Below are 18,162 nucleotides of genomic sequence, written 5' to 3'. Positions count from 1 at the left end.
GCTACAACCCCCCCCCCCCACTCCACCCATGCTGTGCGGGGCGTATTACACATTATGGGATAACCGACTGTCTGTCCATTCCTGTCTGCTCGTTATGCTGCCCTTCCTTTTGAAAATTGTCTGCTTTATCGACTTCCTTCAAGACCACACGTTAGCCTCTTATCACGCCCTCTTACCACTCTCAGGGAGCCGGCTCTTCTATACAATAGTTACCACTCAGTCCCCAAGGTGAAAGAGTGTCCGGGCATATGACTTGTTACGTGTACTTATTTGCGATTCGTTTGGGCTGTCACGTGTGGTGATTAGTGTTGGGTAAGGCTAGGCCAGGTCAGGTCAGACTAGGCCAGGTCAGACTAGGCTAGGTAAGGCTAGGCCAGGTCAGGTCTGGTCAGGTCTGGCTAGGCCAGGTCAGGCCAGGCCAGGCTAGGCAGGGTGAGAGAAGTAAAGCGGCAGGTACTTACGTTTCCGAGAAAGTAGCGGCGGTAGTATATTGTTGATTTAGATTCGACGACATCCTGAAGCTAGTAGGTGGCGGCCTCATCGCTCTCGAACTTCTTGTTGTTGTAGGGGATACGAGGCACACCCAATATCCCCCTTACATTGATCACATCGCACACTAATATTTTTACTATTTCGGACACCAGATTTGTCTGTTTCGTATATGTATAATAGTTCAATATTAAAACCACAATAGTACTTTCTCTAAGTACTTTCGTATATTAATACATCTTCAGAAGGAATGGTTCGCTCTGAAGATGTATTAATATAAGAAAGTACTAAAGGAAATTCCTGTTTCAATTCTTCCTCCGTGGTCTGACACTCTTATTATATATTGTATATACTGAATTATATATACTATGCTTATATAATATACAGTATACTGAAATATTGTTACATTTAACGTATGAAACAAAGTATATATCTGTATTTTTAATAAAATATAAAACATTAATATTTATCAACGTATCTCTGTGAATTACATAATTTATCAGTATTGTACAGTCCTGTGATCTCCACCTGGCTAGGCCACTGATACCTAAGTAGCTTTCATGTGTCCGGACACCGGCGACAGGATTGTATTATTTAACTTTCAAGAGAGATATTTCTTGAAATGTTGTCACATTAACGTCTACATCTTCCTTCCTTCTGACATATAGATTTTAAGGTTAATTAGCATATATGGAAATAAATTACACAATTTATAGGCTGGTGTGAAGGGCTTCACACTCTTAGAGCAAGCCATCAAGAAACTGTACAGTATCAAATGCATATATCTTCGCTTTCACTTCAGTTATATTTATGACAAGTATTTAAAGTGTAGCTTATATTTCTGCCTTTCTGTTGACATAGAAAACTTTCATTTATTACATTATCTAGATAAAATTAGCATTGATCTTCAAAAGGTTGTAGTTGTAACTTCCATTATAAACAACATTATTATTGCAAACAGTAGGAGTTTCAAAGTCTCATTTGTATGGATACCTTCTCATATAGGTGTTGTCCAGCATGATGACACAAACAAGGCAGCTAAAACTGAATGTGATAAGCCTGAAGTTGAGTGGGATATGGGCATTCCAATCTCTTCTGTCAAAGCCCCAATATTTTAGGAAATTAGGGAAGACAGAAGAGCAGTCACTGACACACAAAAGCCAGAAAGCAAGAGTATAAAGAGCTATGACATGTTTATGTGCCTCTGTAACCTTTTCCACTACCGCCCACAAGATGATATATGGGGTGCATAATTAATGAACTAAACTAAGTAAACATGTTTAGAATCGAGAATTATTTTATTTTATTTTATTTTATTTTATTTTATTTTATTTTATTTATATATATACAAGAAGGTACATTGGGTTTGTGAGAATACATTGGATAGTACAGTAATTACATTCTTGTAAAGCCACTAGTACGCGCAGCGTTTCGGGCAGGTCCTTAATCTAGCAGATAATTTTAAGTAGGTAATTTCAATCAGAATTGATAAATGAAAGATACATTACAAGAGAAAAATGAGATGAGAGAGATAAGTAAGTATATTAAAGCACATTGTTATATTAAAGCTCTGATTGATTACATTGACAGCTTGATTAGTAATTTAAACAAGATTAATAGACACCATACAGCAGATTGACAGCACATATAAGACAGCAATGATCACAATGGTAAAGATGTTCAGATTGGGTACATAAAGATTGGGAGACTGGGTAGCAAAAGATACAGATAAACAAGATTTATAAACACCATACCACAGATTGGCAGCACATATAAGAAAACAGCAATGATCTCAATGGTAAAGATGTTCAAATTGGAAACAAAAAGGTTGGGAGATTGGGTAGCAATAGATACAGTGCAATTTTAAGGCAAAAAGAGAAAAACTATGAAGATGAAAATAGGTACTTTTTAGTATTGATTTTGAATGTTGTAAAAGTTGGACAGCTTTTCAATTCAGTAGGGAGTGAGTTCCATAAACTGGGTCCCTTTATTTGCATAGAGTGTTTACACAAATTAAGTTTAACTCTGGGGATATCGAAGAGATATTTATTTCTGGTGTGGTGATAATGGGTCCTATTACATCTGTCCAGGAAGAGTTTCAGACAAGGATTTGCATTTAAGAACAGGGTTTTGTAAATGTAGTTGACACAAGAGAATTTGTGGAGTGAGATTATGTTTAGCATGTTTAGGGAGTTAAACAAGGGGCTGTGTGTTGTCTAAAAGCAGAATTTGATATTATTCTGATAGCAGATTTTTGCTGGGTGATGATGGACTTGAGGTGGTTTGCAGTGGTTGAACCCCATGCACAGATACCATAGTTGAGATAGGGATAGATTAGTGCATAATATAGAGAGATGAGAGCAGAGTTAGGAACATAATATCTGATTTTGGAGAGTATACCAACTGTTTTAGAGACTTTCTTAGTTATGTCCTTTCCCTTAAAACCAAGTCTGGTGCCCTTGAGGAGATACCAACTTTAATTTACAAAAAAGCCTCCAGATCTTTAGCCCCTGCTATTGCTTTGCTCTTCAACAAGTCACTTGAACTCCAAACCTTCCCAGATATTCTAAAAAAAGCGAGAGTAACGCCTGTCCACAAATGTGGTAATCTCACAGATGTTAACAACTACAGACCTATATCTATCCTGCCAAACTTGTCAAAAATTTTTGAAAAACTAATCTATAAGCAGCTTTACTCATATCTAGCCAAACTCAATATACTTAGCCCTTGCCAATATGGCTTCAGACCCAAAAAAAACACTAACGATGCACTTATTAGTATGCTTAACTCGATTCATACAGCTCTTGATAAAAATGAGTTCCCTGTTGGGTTGTTTGTGGACCTGCGTAAAGCTTTTGATACTGTCAATCACCAAAACCTTCTTCTTAAATTACATCATTATGGAGTCAGAGGACACTCCCTACAATACCTCAAATCCTACCTTACTGACAGGCTCCAATATGTTTCTGTGAATAATACAATTTCTCCCACCCTACCCATCAACATTGGTGTTCCCCAGGGCAGCATACTTGGCCCTCTCCTCTTTCTCATCTACATTAATGACCTTCCAAATGCCTCCCAACACCTCAAACCAATTCTGTTTGCTGACAACACAACCTTCATTTATTCCAGTCCTGATCCCCTTGCTCTAAATGCCACAGTAAATACTGAGCTAAATAAAGTCCATCTGTGGCTAACTGCCAACAAACTCACCCTTAACATTGACAAAACCTTCTATATTCTGTTTGGCAATAAATCCTCTAATCAAATAAATCTCAAAATAAACAATACCCAAATTTGTAACAAATTAGATGGCAAATTCCTTGGCATTCTCATTGACCACAAGCTTAATTTCCAGGGACACATTCTAAACATATCAAAAAAAGTTTCAAAAACTGTGGGCATTCTTTCTAAGATCAGATATTATGTACCACGCCCTGCCCTGGTGACTCTCTATTACTCCCTTATCTATAAATATCTCAACTATGGTATTTGTGCTTGGGGCTCTACTACCCAAAATCACTTACGTCCTCTAATTACTCAACACAAAGCTGCTATTAGGACAATATCCAATTCTGGCCCCAGACATCACTCGGTACCCCTACTTAAATCTCTGAATATGTTAGACATTAAGTCACTGCACATTCTCTCATGTGTATTATACATATATAAAACGCTAAACTATAATGCCAATCCTGATCTCAAAAGCTTCATAGAAGGTTGTATCAGAACCCATGAGCACCACACCAGAAATAAATACAGTTTTGATATTCCTAGAGTACGACTTAATCAAACTAGAAATGCTCTACAAATCAAGGGGCCCAGAATGTGGAATGACCTTCCCAACCATGTTAAAGACTGTACCTCTCTCAACCAGTTTAAGTTAAAAGCGAAGCTATACCTAATAAATTCCCTATAACCTACCTTACCCTTCTATTGTCAACCAATGTCTGTTTTTTTCTTTAAAGAGCGCTGTTTGTCGACATAATTGTATTTGTGCTGCTTTTTCATCTATGTTTTCATTTCTTGTTTTCATTCTACTCATTATGCTCAATTAGTATTAAGCTTGTCATTTAAGTTTATCATGCCCGAAACGCTTTGCGTAATAGTGGCTTTAGGCATTGTATGTACTAGCTCTACCTATAAGTCAAACAATCCTTGTAAATATTTATTGTATGTATGTACCTTACCTAAATAAAATTGTATTGTATTGTATTGTATTGTTGTTGTATGTGTTGTATGTGGGTACTGAAGTTGAGTCTCTTGTCTAGGAATATGCCAAGAAACTTTCCATCATTTTTATTGCTAATGTTTACATTGTCAATCTGAAGCTGAATTACATTTGTAGATTTGCTTCCAAATAGGATGTAGTAGGTCTTTTCTATGTTAAGTGTTAGTTTGTTGGTTGACATCCATAAGTGGACTTTTTTTAGTTCATTATTAACAACATCATTTAGTGTATGTGGGTTGGGGTTGGAGTAAATGAGGGTAGTATCATCAGCAAACAAAATAGGTTTCAGAATGTTAGAGACATTAGGCAGATCATTAATGTATATAAGAAATAGTAGGGGTCCCAAGATGCTGCCCTGAGGCACTCCAACGGTTATTGGTAGAATGGGTGAGATTATATTATTGATGGCTACACATTGGTGTCTATCACTAAGATAGGATTGGATATAGTCCAGTGCATGGCCTCGGATTCCATAATGATGGAGTTTACATAAGAGGTAATCGTGATTAACAGTATCAAAGGCCTTTCTCAGGTCAATGAAGAGTCCAATTGGAAACTCATTTTTGTCAAGGGCAGAGTAAATTATATCAAGGAGACTAATAATTGCATCGTTGGTACTCTTTTGAGAGCGGAAGCCAAACTGACAGGGGCTAAGAATGTCGCATTTTACGAGATAGGAGTAGAGCTGTTTGTAGATAATTTTTTCAAATATTTTTGATAGTATGGGTAGGTTCGATATTGGTCTGTAGTTGTTTATGTCTGACAGATTACCTCCTTTATGAACTGGCGTTACTCTTGCGTTTTTAAGGATATCAGGGAAGGTATGACACTCAAGGGATTTGTTGAACAGCAGAGCTATAGGTGGTGCAAGGGCATGGGAGGTGCTCTTGTATACAATGGATGGGATTTCACTGATGTTCCCAGCTTTGGTTTTTAGTGAGTGTATGATGGACACAACATCTGACGGGCTGACTGGTGAGAGGAGAAGATAGTTTGGATAGCTGCCTGAGAGATATGTGTTGATATGTGTCCTGAGTCTGTGGGATTTTACTTGCAAGGTTAGCACCAATCGATGAAAAGAAGCTATTAAATTCATTCGCCATTTCTAAGTCAGATGACAGTGTAAGGCCATCCTTAGAGAGAGTTATCTGGTTGTGGGAGTGTTGTTTAGTTCCCAGGATGTTAGAGATGGTATTCCATGTGCTTTTCATGTTGCCTTTTGCTTCTTTGAATCTAGTCTCATAATATGAAAGTTTTGCTTTTCTTATGATACTGGTAAGCACTGATGAGTACCTTTTAACTACTGTACTTCCATTGAAATTAGGCCACTCCTAAATTTCTTTTCGTATTCATGTTTTTTGTTGATTGATTTAATTATGCCACTTGTGAGCCACGGGTTATTTTTTCTTTTATCAGTTACTTGTTTGGTAAGGAGGGGACAGTGAGTGTTGTAGAGGCTTAGAGTTTTGGAGAGATAGAGGTTTGTTGATGAGTTTATATCCTGTGAATTGTTAAATTCAGATTCCCAGTTAATATTGTGAAGTGCATTAGAGAGATTGCCTAAAGCTGATTCACTATGTAGCCTGAATGAAAGTTTTTTGGTTTCTGGTGGTGATGTGTCAATGTTTGCTATGAGGAAAGTAGGATAGTGGTCAGTTGTTCTGTCATAAATTACCCCAGATGTAAGGGGAGCTGTTATATTAGTCCATAGGTGATCCAGGGTAGTGGCAGATGTTTGAGTGACTCGGGTGGGCTTGGTGATTGTGGGGATTAGCATACAGGAGTGCATGCTGTTACGGAAATAGTCAACTTGAGGGTTGTTTTGAAGACCCAGGTCAATATTGAAATCACCTCCCAGAATAATGTGATTTTTGTTGAGATTGTTATTTATGATAAGATTCCTTACATTGTCAGAGAATAAAGCTATGTTGGTATTAGGAAATCTATAGATGGCACCGATTATCAGGGAGGATTTAAGGGATTTACTGTACTGGAGAACTTGGCAAAGGTATATTTTTTTTTTTTTTTTTTTTTTTTTTTGAGATATATACAAGAGTTGTTACATTCTTGTACAGCCACTAGTACGTGTAGCGTTTCGGGCAAGTCCTTAATCCTATGGTCCCTGGAATACGATCCCCTGCCGCGAAGAATCGTTTTTTCATCCAAGTACACATTTTACTGTTGCGTTAAACAGAGGCTACAGTTAAGGAATTGCGCCCAGTAAATCCTCCCCGGCCAGGATACGAACCCATGACATAGCGCTCGCGGAACGCCAGGCGAGTGTCTTACCACTACACCACGGAGACTGTGGTGTAGTGGTGTAGTGGTGTGCAACGACTATTCACAATAGTCGTCTCTATCACTAATGACACTATTGCAAATGAAGGTATCTTTGTAATATATTGCTGTACCACCACCTTTTTTGTTAGGCCTGCAGTTATGAATGGCTTTATAACCAGCTAAATTGTAGAGTTGGGTATAGTCATTACTTAGCCAAGTTTCAGTTAAAATGATGAACGATAATTTAGTACCTAGTGCTGTAAGTAGTGCATTTATATCATCAAAATGTTTACCAAGTGACCTAACATTTTGATTGTAAACTGATTATATGAACGGACAGCATAAAACTTCCACTAGTGTCAAAATGACAGTGTGACATTGTAATTGCCAGAATTAGGCTAGGATATCGATATGTATCGCAGGTGGCTGCAGGTAATGAATAGCCCCCAATGGTGAATATTCCAATTGTAAACTATGTGAACAAGAGCTGGGACATACTCACCAACACTATATCTGTGATTGCCCTGTTATAAGTGACTTCAGAAAAATTGGTATAAGGTACTTTGAACTCTGTAATTACTTCATACACTTAGGAATATTGGAAGATATTCTTATGCTGTACCCGGATTTTGCTAACGGAGGCTAATAGATCAGCCTTATATTTTATGTTCTCACCTGATTGTTACCTTGAGGTAGGCCCATAAGTGGCCCGTAAGTGGTAGTCCTCTTGAACCATTAAGAGTATCAATAGATGATACTGGAGATCTGTGGAGGTGCGACTGGACCCTGTGTGACGGGAGATGTATCCCTTGTTTCTTGTGATTGATTGATTGATTTTTTTTTTTTTTTTTTTTTTTTTTTTTTTTTTTATATATATACAAGAGTTGTTACATTCTTGTACAGCCACTAGTACACGTAGCGTTTCGGGCAAGTCCTTAATGTCCAAGGAAGCCGCCTGCATCCCAGGCTGCTTCCTGGGGATGTGTGTGTGTTAAAGAGAAATATATGAAGTACATATAATATAGTAAAAATAGATTGGTTAGAAAGGCGGTCCAAGAGCTAATAGCTCGATTCTGCAGACACAAATAGTAAATATAAGTGTTTGAAGTGGGAGAAGAGAATGAGTAAACGGATATCACCACTACATGTAAAATAATCAGGAAAAGCATTGATAAATTAAAGGAATCAAAACCTCTAAGTGTGGATACATTTCAATCCAACATCATACAGTAGTTTTCCTGTATGTAGACAGTGGTCTGACAAGCTATGTGTACCAATAAAACTGCTACTCAACAAGTATCTAGATCAAGGGAAAAGTCTCCAAGATTGGAAATATGCAAATGACATCCCATCTTAAAGACAGGCTGAAAAAGTTCAGCAAAAGACTAGCAACCAATCAGCCTAACCTCATATGTCTACAAGCTCATGGAGAGAATCCTAAGGGAGGAAATCATTCACTATCTCACACTGCATAACCTTGTGAAATCAACACAGTTTTGTAAAATAAAATTAATTCTGCCTAATGAACCTGTTCACATTTTATAAAGTGTAACCAGCTACTTACACAAATGAATTCCACTAGAAGTAGTGTACAATACAAGAACTTCTCTACAGCTTTTGATATTGTACCACATGACTCACAGAAATTGCAAGCACATGCAATAAATAACACAATACTGTACTAAAATGGATAAAACAATGGTTAAAACAGAAAGCAAAAGCTCATCCTATGTGCAAATAAATCTGATTGGAAAATCTTGAGGCCAACCTTGTTTGTTACCTACACTTATGATGTAGATGAGAATATTACAAACCACATCATCAAATTAACAGATGACACAGCTCTATGATAAAATGAGAAATAAAAAAAATGATGTCACGGCCTTGCAAAGCAATCTACGTAAACTCTACAAATGGTCAAAAGACAGGCAAATAGCTTTTCAATATTGAAAAATGCAAGACCTTGCATGTAGGGCATTACAATATGCATGTACATCATAACTACCATATAAACAGCATGATCATACAGTAGTGTGTTGAAGAAAAGTACCTGAGAATTCTGATCCACTAGTCATTCAAAGTTGCTCAATAAGTAACGAGTGGAAAAAAGAAGACAACCAAACCTTAGAAATAATAATAATAATAATAATAATAATAATAATAAAAAAAAAAAAAAAAAGATTCTTTGATCAAGGAAAAGAATGTGGTACAGTAATTTATCTGCACAAATCTCTGGTGCACCCCATCCAGACTACTGTATCCAGGCATGGAGACTTTGGTCTCAAAATTACACATTTTGGAGACAGTTTAGTGCAAAGCTACAAAAATCATCTCGGAACTAAGTCAACATTTTTTCCAGGAATGGACGAGGGCCTTAGGACTATTAGCACTACATACAGACATGACGGCTGATTTAATTGAGTAAGTATGCTTATATTTATCCAAAGAAGGTGCCAAGCATTGATTCTTTAAAATGCTAAACAAATTGGAAGATATTAATCCAGACCACTTCTTTAAAAGGCACAGTGTAACATAAGGGCCAACAGCTTCAAATTCAAGAAGCCACAATGTAAGACAGAAAACATGAGAGGTTTTTGCACCTGCACTTTAATAAACCCATGGAATTATCTACCTGCCAAAGCTGTAAATACCAAAACACTGCTTCAGCTTTAAATTCAGCAGGAAAAAATCCTTAGAAATAATGGGGGAACCCTTTGACAAGCCACTAGCTTCCTGTCTGTCTAGGCTACGAAAGATAGTGGCCCTCAGGCTTGTATGTTTTGTACATCACTCATATGCAACCTGACTCATCGATTCACCAATACCTTCAGGTATCTCCAGAGACATGTGGCTGATGAAAGAAACTTTTTAACAAATTTTTAATACTAAATACAGTACTGTATATTTCCTACTACAAAGAATTTACTATACAACTACAAAAAATTTATCAAATGTTTCCAAACCAGTTTATCAAATACAGTACTAAAATGTGCTAAATCTAAAGAAAAAAAGATAATTCTGTTATGGGGTTACCTTATGTTAGCACTTACCCCCACCACTAACCAAGCTGGGCCAGCTATGCATCATTGTAGTTCTCTGCCTAATTATTGTTACAACCTCAACACTGGTCATTAGTACAGCAAAGACCACATTGTAGTTAACAAGAGCCAATTACCATAACTAGAAAGATTCTAGTTATTATCTGGCAATCACAGTCCCTGATAAATACATCTAACACATGATGTACAATTCTCATAACAGCATCACTATGTATGACAATGATTATGAATTGAAGATGGCCACACTAAAAATATACCCCTAAATTTTATGCAAACTTCAAGATTTGTCCCTAGGTTCAAATTAAGATGTACTGATTAGACAAGTTCAAAACCTCAAAAACTGGTAGTGAACATAACAATGAAAGCTGCAAAATACTACCCAGCTAGAACACACCAAGGGGCTCAGGATTGTGTCCTGGATAAACCTCGGATTGCAAAGGGGCATGTCGTTTGCGATTAACTTCATACCGGCTGTCGGGTGGTGGCTGTGATCCAGCAAAATGCACAGAATTGTCATTGTTCTCCTTTGCTAAGTTCTCCCTTAATCTCATGAGCTCATCCCCTACACCAGACTTCATCAGGTTGAATTCAGAGACCACTAGAGAGAGTCGCCCCAACAGGTAATTGAGGTTGTTCTCCACATCAGCCACCTTTGTGTTGATCTTGTCAACCGTTCCGTCCATGCTTCCCACACGAGACAAAGATGCGTTCATGTGCTGTTTTGTGGTGTCCTTCAGCTGGTCCAGGAGGTCCACAGACTGGGTCATCTGCTGGTACATAATTCCAATTTGCCGCCAGACTTGTGAGATCTCCTGCTCCATCTTAGCAGTCATGTTGGTCAGGGCAGAAGTCTGGTTCTTCAGAATGGCAAAGGAAATGTTGTTAATCTGATCAGAAAGGGTTGAGTTAATGGTACTGCCACTATTCTTCACAATTTCACCAAGTTCTAAAATAATCTGTTGAATGCCAAATTCGATGCTACGTTTAGTATCAAGAACAGAATCTGCAGTATTAATCATCACTTGTTCTACCTTCTTCAAGCTACCAATTTCTGCAGATAATTCAGAATAGTTTTCTAAAACAGTATTCTGAAGGTTCTCTGTCTGAGAGGCCCTGTCGTCAAGGATGTCAATGATATTTGAGGTTCCTTCCTTCAGGTCATTTACCATGGATGACATTGCTTCCGCAACTGTGGCTGCAGTTGTCCTTAAGAGCTGTTGTGACATCAGAGGATAAGTGTCCCAGTCCCTCTTGGTTAGTGATGTTTAAGCTGCGTAAATTAAGAGCGAGATCGGCCATAGAGGCATTGATGACGGCTTGACCAGCATGACTCTCTTCCAGCAATGTCTTCAGTGTTGCTAAGTGCTCATTCAGACTCTGAAGTACATACATAATATCAAATTATTACATTTTTGTAATCAATATCAGTAGAACTATAGTTACTAGGTTGACAAAAACTAATATTTCTAAACAAGCTATCAGCTACAATTATCCAAGTTGCTAACATTACAATTTGCACCGATAGTAAATACCTAAGGCTGGGTTATCAGACTTTTATTAATGCAACAATATGAACAAGGTTCTATTTCCTAAAATTCAAATCAGCTTTTTCTTTATATTTACCGTATGTAATTTAGTATAACTTATAACAACAAGAAGGTTAATCTCAATATTTTTAAATGAAAGAGCTTTCAACTATTCACCAGTTGAGTAATGTAGGACATGTGTAAGCCCTCAAAAAACAGCATATGCTAAACCCTCATAAAGCCTAAAGCCTAATTGGCAGCCTCCGTAGTGTAGTGGTCAAGACACTCGCCTGGCGTTTCGCGAGCACTTTGTCCTGGGTTCGTATCCTGGCTGGGAAGGATTTACTGGGCGCAAATCCTTAACTGTAGCCTCTGTTTAACTCAACAGTAAAATGGGTACCTGGTTGTTAAACGATTCTTTGTGGGGGTCGTATTCCAGGGAACATAGGATTAAGGACTTGCTCGAAACGCTATGCATACTAGTGGCTGTACAAGAATGTATGAACTCTTGTATAAAAAAAAAATAAAAATATTGTAAACCTATATATACTACATCAGAACATCAAATAATGGTTACTTGATACCAATACATACTGTACCTCATTAAAGACACTGTATTAATTTTATCTTCGTCTACTCATTAGATACTCGAACTTATATTTAGCTTTCTCTTTCATGTGCATTTAATATCCACTTTGTAAGTCTTAACAAATTTCTGGCATATTCCATTGAAACATTTGTGTAATCTGCAGGGCTCTCTGCAGGGCTCATGTGATTGAAGCTATAGTGATAATATATGAGGTGCCGTAGGCAAGAATTTCACATGTTTGAGGATGCAATATACCTAACTTAACCATAAACTCAACCTAATCAGCAACCTAACTTAAATCTTAACACAACTTTAACCTAAACTTAACCTAATAAAAAATAGGAAGTACTGTACATTAAAGCACTAATTATGTAATGCAATTTGGTACTGTTAACAGGAAGCAATAATAGACTGTGTGGTGATTATAACAAAGGCACATAACCCTTATGGATGGGTTGACTGTCCAAGTCCCACCTTCTGTACCTCCATCAGCCACTGACCAAGACCCACCACCTGTGTCTGCACCAGCCACTGACCAAGACCCAACACCTGTGTCTGCACCAGCCACTGACCAAGACCCAACACCTGTGTCTGCACCAGCCACTGACCAAGACCCACCACCTGTGTCTGCACCAGCCACTGACCAAGACCCACCACCTGTGTCTGCACCAGCCACTGTCCAAGACCCACCACCTGTGTCTGCACCAGCCACTGTCCAAGACCCACCACCTGTGTCTGCACCAGCCACTGTCCAAGACCCACCACCTGTGTCTGCACCAGCCACTGACCAAGACCCAACACCTGTGTCTGCACCAGCCACTGACCAAGACCTACCACCTGTGTCTGCACCAGCCACTGTCCAAGACCCAACACCTGTGTCTGCACCAGCCACTGACCAAGACCCAACACCTGTGTCTGCACCAGCCACTGACCAAGACCCAACACCTGTGTCTGCACCAGCCACTGACCAAGACCTACCACCTGTGTCTGCACCAGCCACTGTCCAAGACCCAACACCTGTGTCTGCACCAGCCACTGACCAAGACCCAACACCTGTGTCTGCACCAGCCACTGACCAAGACCTACCACCTGTGTCTGCACCAGCCACTGTCCAAGACCCACCACCTGTGTCTGCACCAGCCTCTGTCTGAGACCCACTACCTATGTCTGCACCATTCACTGTCCAAGACCCACCACCTGTGTCTGCACCAGCCACTGACCAAGACCCACCACCTATGTCTGCACCAGCCATTGACCAAGACCCACCACCTGTGTCTGCACCAGCCACTGACCAAGACCCACCACCTATGTCTGCACCAGCCACTGTCCAAGACCCACCACCTGTGTCTGCACCAGCCACTGACCAAGACCCACCACCTGTGTCTGCACCAGCCACTGACCAAGACCCACCACCTGTGTCTGCACCAGCCACTGACCAAGACCCACCACCTGTGTCTGCACCAGCCACTGACCAAGACCCACCACCTGTGTCTGCACCAGCCACTGTCCAAGACCCACCTTCTGCGTCTGCTCGGTAAAGCCCTGGAGTTGGTGTTCCTGCTGGCGATAGTGTTGGTCGAGTGTGTCCAGGCGAGAGGTCACGTTCTTGGCCTCGCTGCACCCTGACCCTTGCTGCTCTTCCATCTGCATATACAACATTTTTTTTAGTGTGTGATTTAAAGAAATGACGATGGTGCAATTAATTACAATAAATGGTAATTATGAACAATTAATTACAATGAATGGTAATTATGAACAATTAATTACAATGGCAAATGGTATATTCTTGCAAAGCTTCTAACAGGCACTGGGGGTAGAAAGAGCCTAAGCTACTTTATCCCTTTGAGATGTATTTACTGTATTTCTTGTCTCAATAAACATACTTGAACTTGAACTAACAGGCATAGCGTTTCTGATAAGTTTAAAGGTTAGCAATTATTTCAGGTATACGATAGACTACTTTGAGAATTTGTAGTACCTAATTATAAATAATTATATAATAAACTGTTAATATTATAATTACTACTTATGTTAAGTAGTTAATATAAAATTTACTGCTTAATATAAATAGTAAATTTTAAACTTAAAAAATTTATTGAGGAACGATGTAAGCTCTCGAGCAACAATCAATCTATATGCAAAGGTTAATTTATATTATATATATATATATATATATATATATATATATATATATTTACTAACAAACCTATTACTTTGGAGATCAAATCTAGTGTTCAATGTAAACTAAATTTAAAAAATGAAGCATCCACAGCAAATTTGATATAAGGAAAACACTTCGGTGCCTTTCCCGCGGGTGTGATGGTTCTCACCTGTTCTTGGATCTTGTCGGCGGCGGCGACCAGAGAGGCTCCCAGGTGCTGTATGGACGCCACAGTTTGACTCTGGCAGGTGTCCATGCTGGAGGAGAGACGGTCATGACGCTCCTGAAGCTGCTCCATGTGCTGATCCACAGACTCGCCAACGATCTTCACCTGCAGGTGATTGATTGTGATTGGCGTGCTAGTGGCTTTACAAGAATGTAAAATCAACTCAATTTCTATGTTCTCTGTTAATCCCCAATGTACCTTCTTGTATATAAATAAATAAATTGATATATGAGATAGGTGGGACCAACGAGCCGAAGCTTAACTCTTCCAGAAGCACAATTACTGAACGGCCAGGAGAAAGCGTTGTCAGTATGGTTATATAACACTTGGAAAGGATTTGAGAACCTGGATAGGACGGAGGGAAGGAATATGAAGCTTCCTTAAGATATCGCACAGATGACAGACATTTTTACACACACTAAAATATAAAAGTATGAAGTCAGTACGATGAAGGGTTCTAGAGATATTGAATGAAAAGCTACCAGAAACAGAAGAAACCAAAAATAAACATGACAGATCCATAATATATGCTCATACTATCACTCAAAAGTAATCAAACATTACCAAGATAACATGGAATTAAACCTCGCAGCTGCCCTCATAACTGACCTCATTTGAGACCTTCCTCAGCTCTTGCTGAATGAAAGTGTCCACAGTGTTGACCTTCCTGGTGAGCTTCTTGAGGTTCTTGAGAACGTTGTTGTCGTCACCATCATCACCAGTTGGAGGACCTCCTGGGAAGGCTTCCAGCGATGGGCCGGAAGCCAGCAGCCGGTCCAGGCCCTGAGATATCTGGCCAAGCAGCATCCGCTGACGCTCGTCAGCCTGGGGAAGTTGCAACATTAACATTAACAAAATTAATTTACAATTTTGCCTAATCTGGGTAATTCAGTATATGTACAAAGTCTACAGTTTGCCTATTGTCTTGTGTATTATGATCCTCTGTCCTGTGTGGCAGTGAATACCAGTATCATCCTCATTTTAATAACTCCTAATTGAAGTACTCAGATTAGGACAAATTTGTTGAGAAAATTATATGATATAACAATGAAAATAACTTGAAAACACTTGTAAATAAGACATTATACAATCCAAGGGTAACCAAGTTCGAATTCCTGTAAGTTGATTATTATACACTTTTCCAAATGCTCGTTAATCCATTAGGCTCCCCCTTGTTCAGAAATGAAAAAAACTACACGTGACTCGCAACTGATTACGTATGAAGTTTTTTTTTTAGGAGCGATTCACTCATTTCCTATGTTCGAATCGCACATCTCTAAATGCTTCATCTACGTACTGTATGAACAAATAATTATCAATAGAACCAAAACACCTGCCCTGGTCCTAAGTGTACATAAACTTATAAAATAATATTCATATATCTTTGAGAAAACATTCCACGCCTGTGGAAAAATTTTACACCTGTGGGAAAATTTCGCACCTGTGAGAGACTTCCGTTCTGCACTTGTTCTAACCCTCTTCCTGTGTTCAGTTTTGTTCAAACACTGAGCCAACATTTACAGTGCTCAAATACAGTCTAAGAAACTTGGTATCAAAGTACATTAATGTTGAAATGCTAGAGATAGATACCTGTAAAAATGTAGTATAGCAAAGATATTTAACTGTATGTATATTACTCGTATTTACTCGGAGACTCACGACTGGTAAACACACAATTGTACAGGACCTAGATTCAGGAAGCTCTGTGTATTTCTTCGTAAGTGGGTTTGCTACGAAGGTTCCTAAGTGCGCCCTAAGAAGATGCTTAGGTGCGATTCAATAAGGTCCACTTAAGAAGAAAATTGTTGGTTCACCTGCGTGCCGATAGAGGTCACTACTGTGTTTCGTTTGGCCAATCAGAGAGCAGCAACATTCTTCATATTGAAGATTTAGCGCTGGTTTATCGGAGCTCTACTGCCTCCTATTTACGTTGAATTTTCCTATAAAATTAGTATATTTCGAAGTAAAACAATGTTTTTTCAACTTCTACAGCCAGCACCGACATTGTAGTAAACAAATATGTTACATTTGTTGTTTACCTACGTAATTCTAAGAGATACTGTGTAGCTGTCCTTGTTGCTCGGAAGATGCGCTGACAATTATTGTATATATTTACTGAATTTACCCAAGGGCCACTAACTATCTAGTGACCTTGAAGAGGACAGAAAGCCGGCGGCTTGTTAAAGGACCCGCCAATTGTCTTAATGATATTTTTTAGCTGGAATTTGGCATTTACGGCTTCATCGGGTAGGCGGTTCCATGGGTTTATAGCCCTCTTGGTGGAAAAAAACATCTGTTTTCAGTCCTACTTGAGAGAACATACTCTCGAACACTATATCTGTGATTGTCCTGTTATCAGTGACTTCATACCAAATGGTATGAGGTATTTTGAGCTCTGTAATTACTTCATACACTCAGGAATATTGGAAGATATTCTTGTGCTGCACCCAGATTTTGCCAGTGGAGGCTAATAGATCAGCATTAAGTATTTTGTTCTCTCCTAATTCCATGTATGACTGGCCATCCTGTGAGGTGAGGATGTTGGATGAGCTTGTAGCTGGTTTTTGATCCTTTGGTTTTTGATCTGTGTGGTCCTTTATACAGAATACAGTCTCTCTCATCTCATTTTTCTCTTGTAATGTATCTTTCATTTATCAATTCTGATTGAAATTACCTACTTAAAATTATCTGCTAGATTAAGGACCTGCCCGAAACGCTGCGCGTACTAGTGGCTTTACAAGAATGTAAATACAGTACTGTACTATCCTATGTATTCTCTCAAACCCAATGTACCTTCTTGTATATATATAAATAAATAAATAAATAAATGAATAGGGAAGCAGCACATTGCTGTGTATACCTAAACATGTTTAAAAATACATTGTTTGAGAGGAGTCTTGTAGAAACTGGTAAGAGTAATTATAATATAATGTTTCCATGATTCAGTGCTTACCTTTTGTGAAAATTGCTTAGAGTTGTTTAGTCAGAGTTGATTTGTTTTTTGTATTGAGGCTGGTATTTTCTAAATTGATTCCATGTACAGTATGTCTAACCATCCTGTGAGATGGGAGTATTAGATAAATTTATAGCTAGTTTTTTATCTACACTGTGTAATATTCCATATAGAATAGGGTATTGCTAGGTACAATAGGTACATTGCTGTGTATACCTAATCTTCTTAATAAAAAAATCAGTAATAAAGATTTTAAATTATAGTTTGTATTATTACAAATTCAGTACTGTATTATCCTTATTAAATCATGTTGACTATGGATCATTAAGATCTCATGTTGATATGTAATAGTCATATTTCTTTTGAACTGCTAATCCATGTTAATCATTCATTAAATTGTGCATTATGTCTCAATTTTTCACTTCCTTGGATACACTGTACAGTACAAAAAGATAGGATAAAAATAAACCAGTAATATTTCTTTCATTATATTTTTCATTTAAATAACTGCATCAATATTTTTACAGCTGACAGGATTTGTTTTACCATACAGGTGCATTATTTGTTAAAAAAAAATTTGGTTTATTGTTACACACAAAGGTGCTACATAGCCTTCCCAGCTTGGTGCCTTCTTTTAATACTTACTGA

General features: G+C 38.4%; 1 protein-coding gene across 1 annotated transcript in view; it reads right to left on the bottom strand.

Annotated features, from left to right (window-relative positions):
• The window catches only part of LOC123775273 (putative leucine-rich repeat-containing protein DDB_G0290503), a 58,746-nt gene that overhangs the window by 11,623 nt on the left and 28,961 nt on the right, over window positions 1–18,162 (bottom strand). Inside the window, 5 exon segments of the mRNA XM_045770264.2 lie at window positions 462–11,258; window positions 11,260–11,436; window positions 13,693–13,818; window positions 14,505–14,666; window positions 15,171–15,386. Of these exon segments, the coding sequence (XP_045626220.1) occupies window positions 10,443–11,258; window positions 11,260–11,436; window positions 13,693–13,818; window positions 14,505–14,666; window positions 15,171–15,386 (1,497 nt within the window). The 3' untranslated portion in view covers window positions 462–10,442.

The sequence above is a fragment of the Procambarus clarkii genome, chromosome 70, assembly GCF_040958095.1.
Source record: "Procambarus clarkii isolate CNS0578487 chromosome 70, FALCON_Pclarkii_2.0, whole genome shotgun sequence".
NCBI lineage: Eukaryota > Metazoa > Arthropoda > Malacostraca > Decapoda > Cambaridae > Procambarus > Procambarus clarkii.
This window is presented reverse-complemented; position numbering and strand designations above follow the sequence as displayed.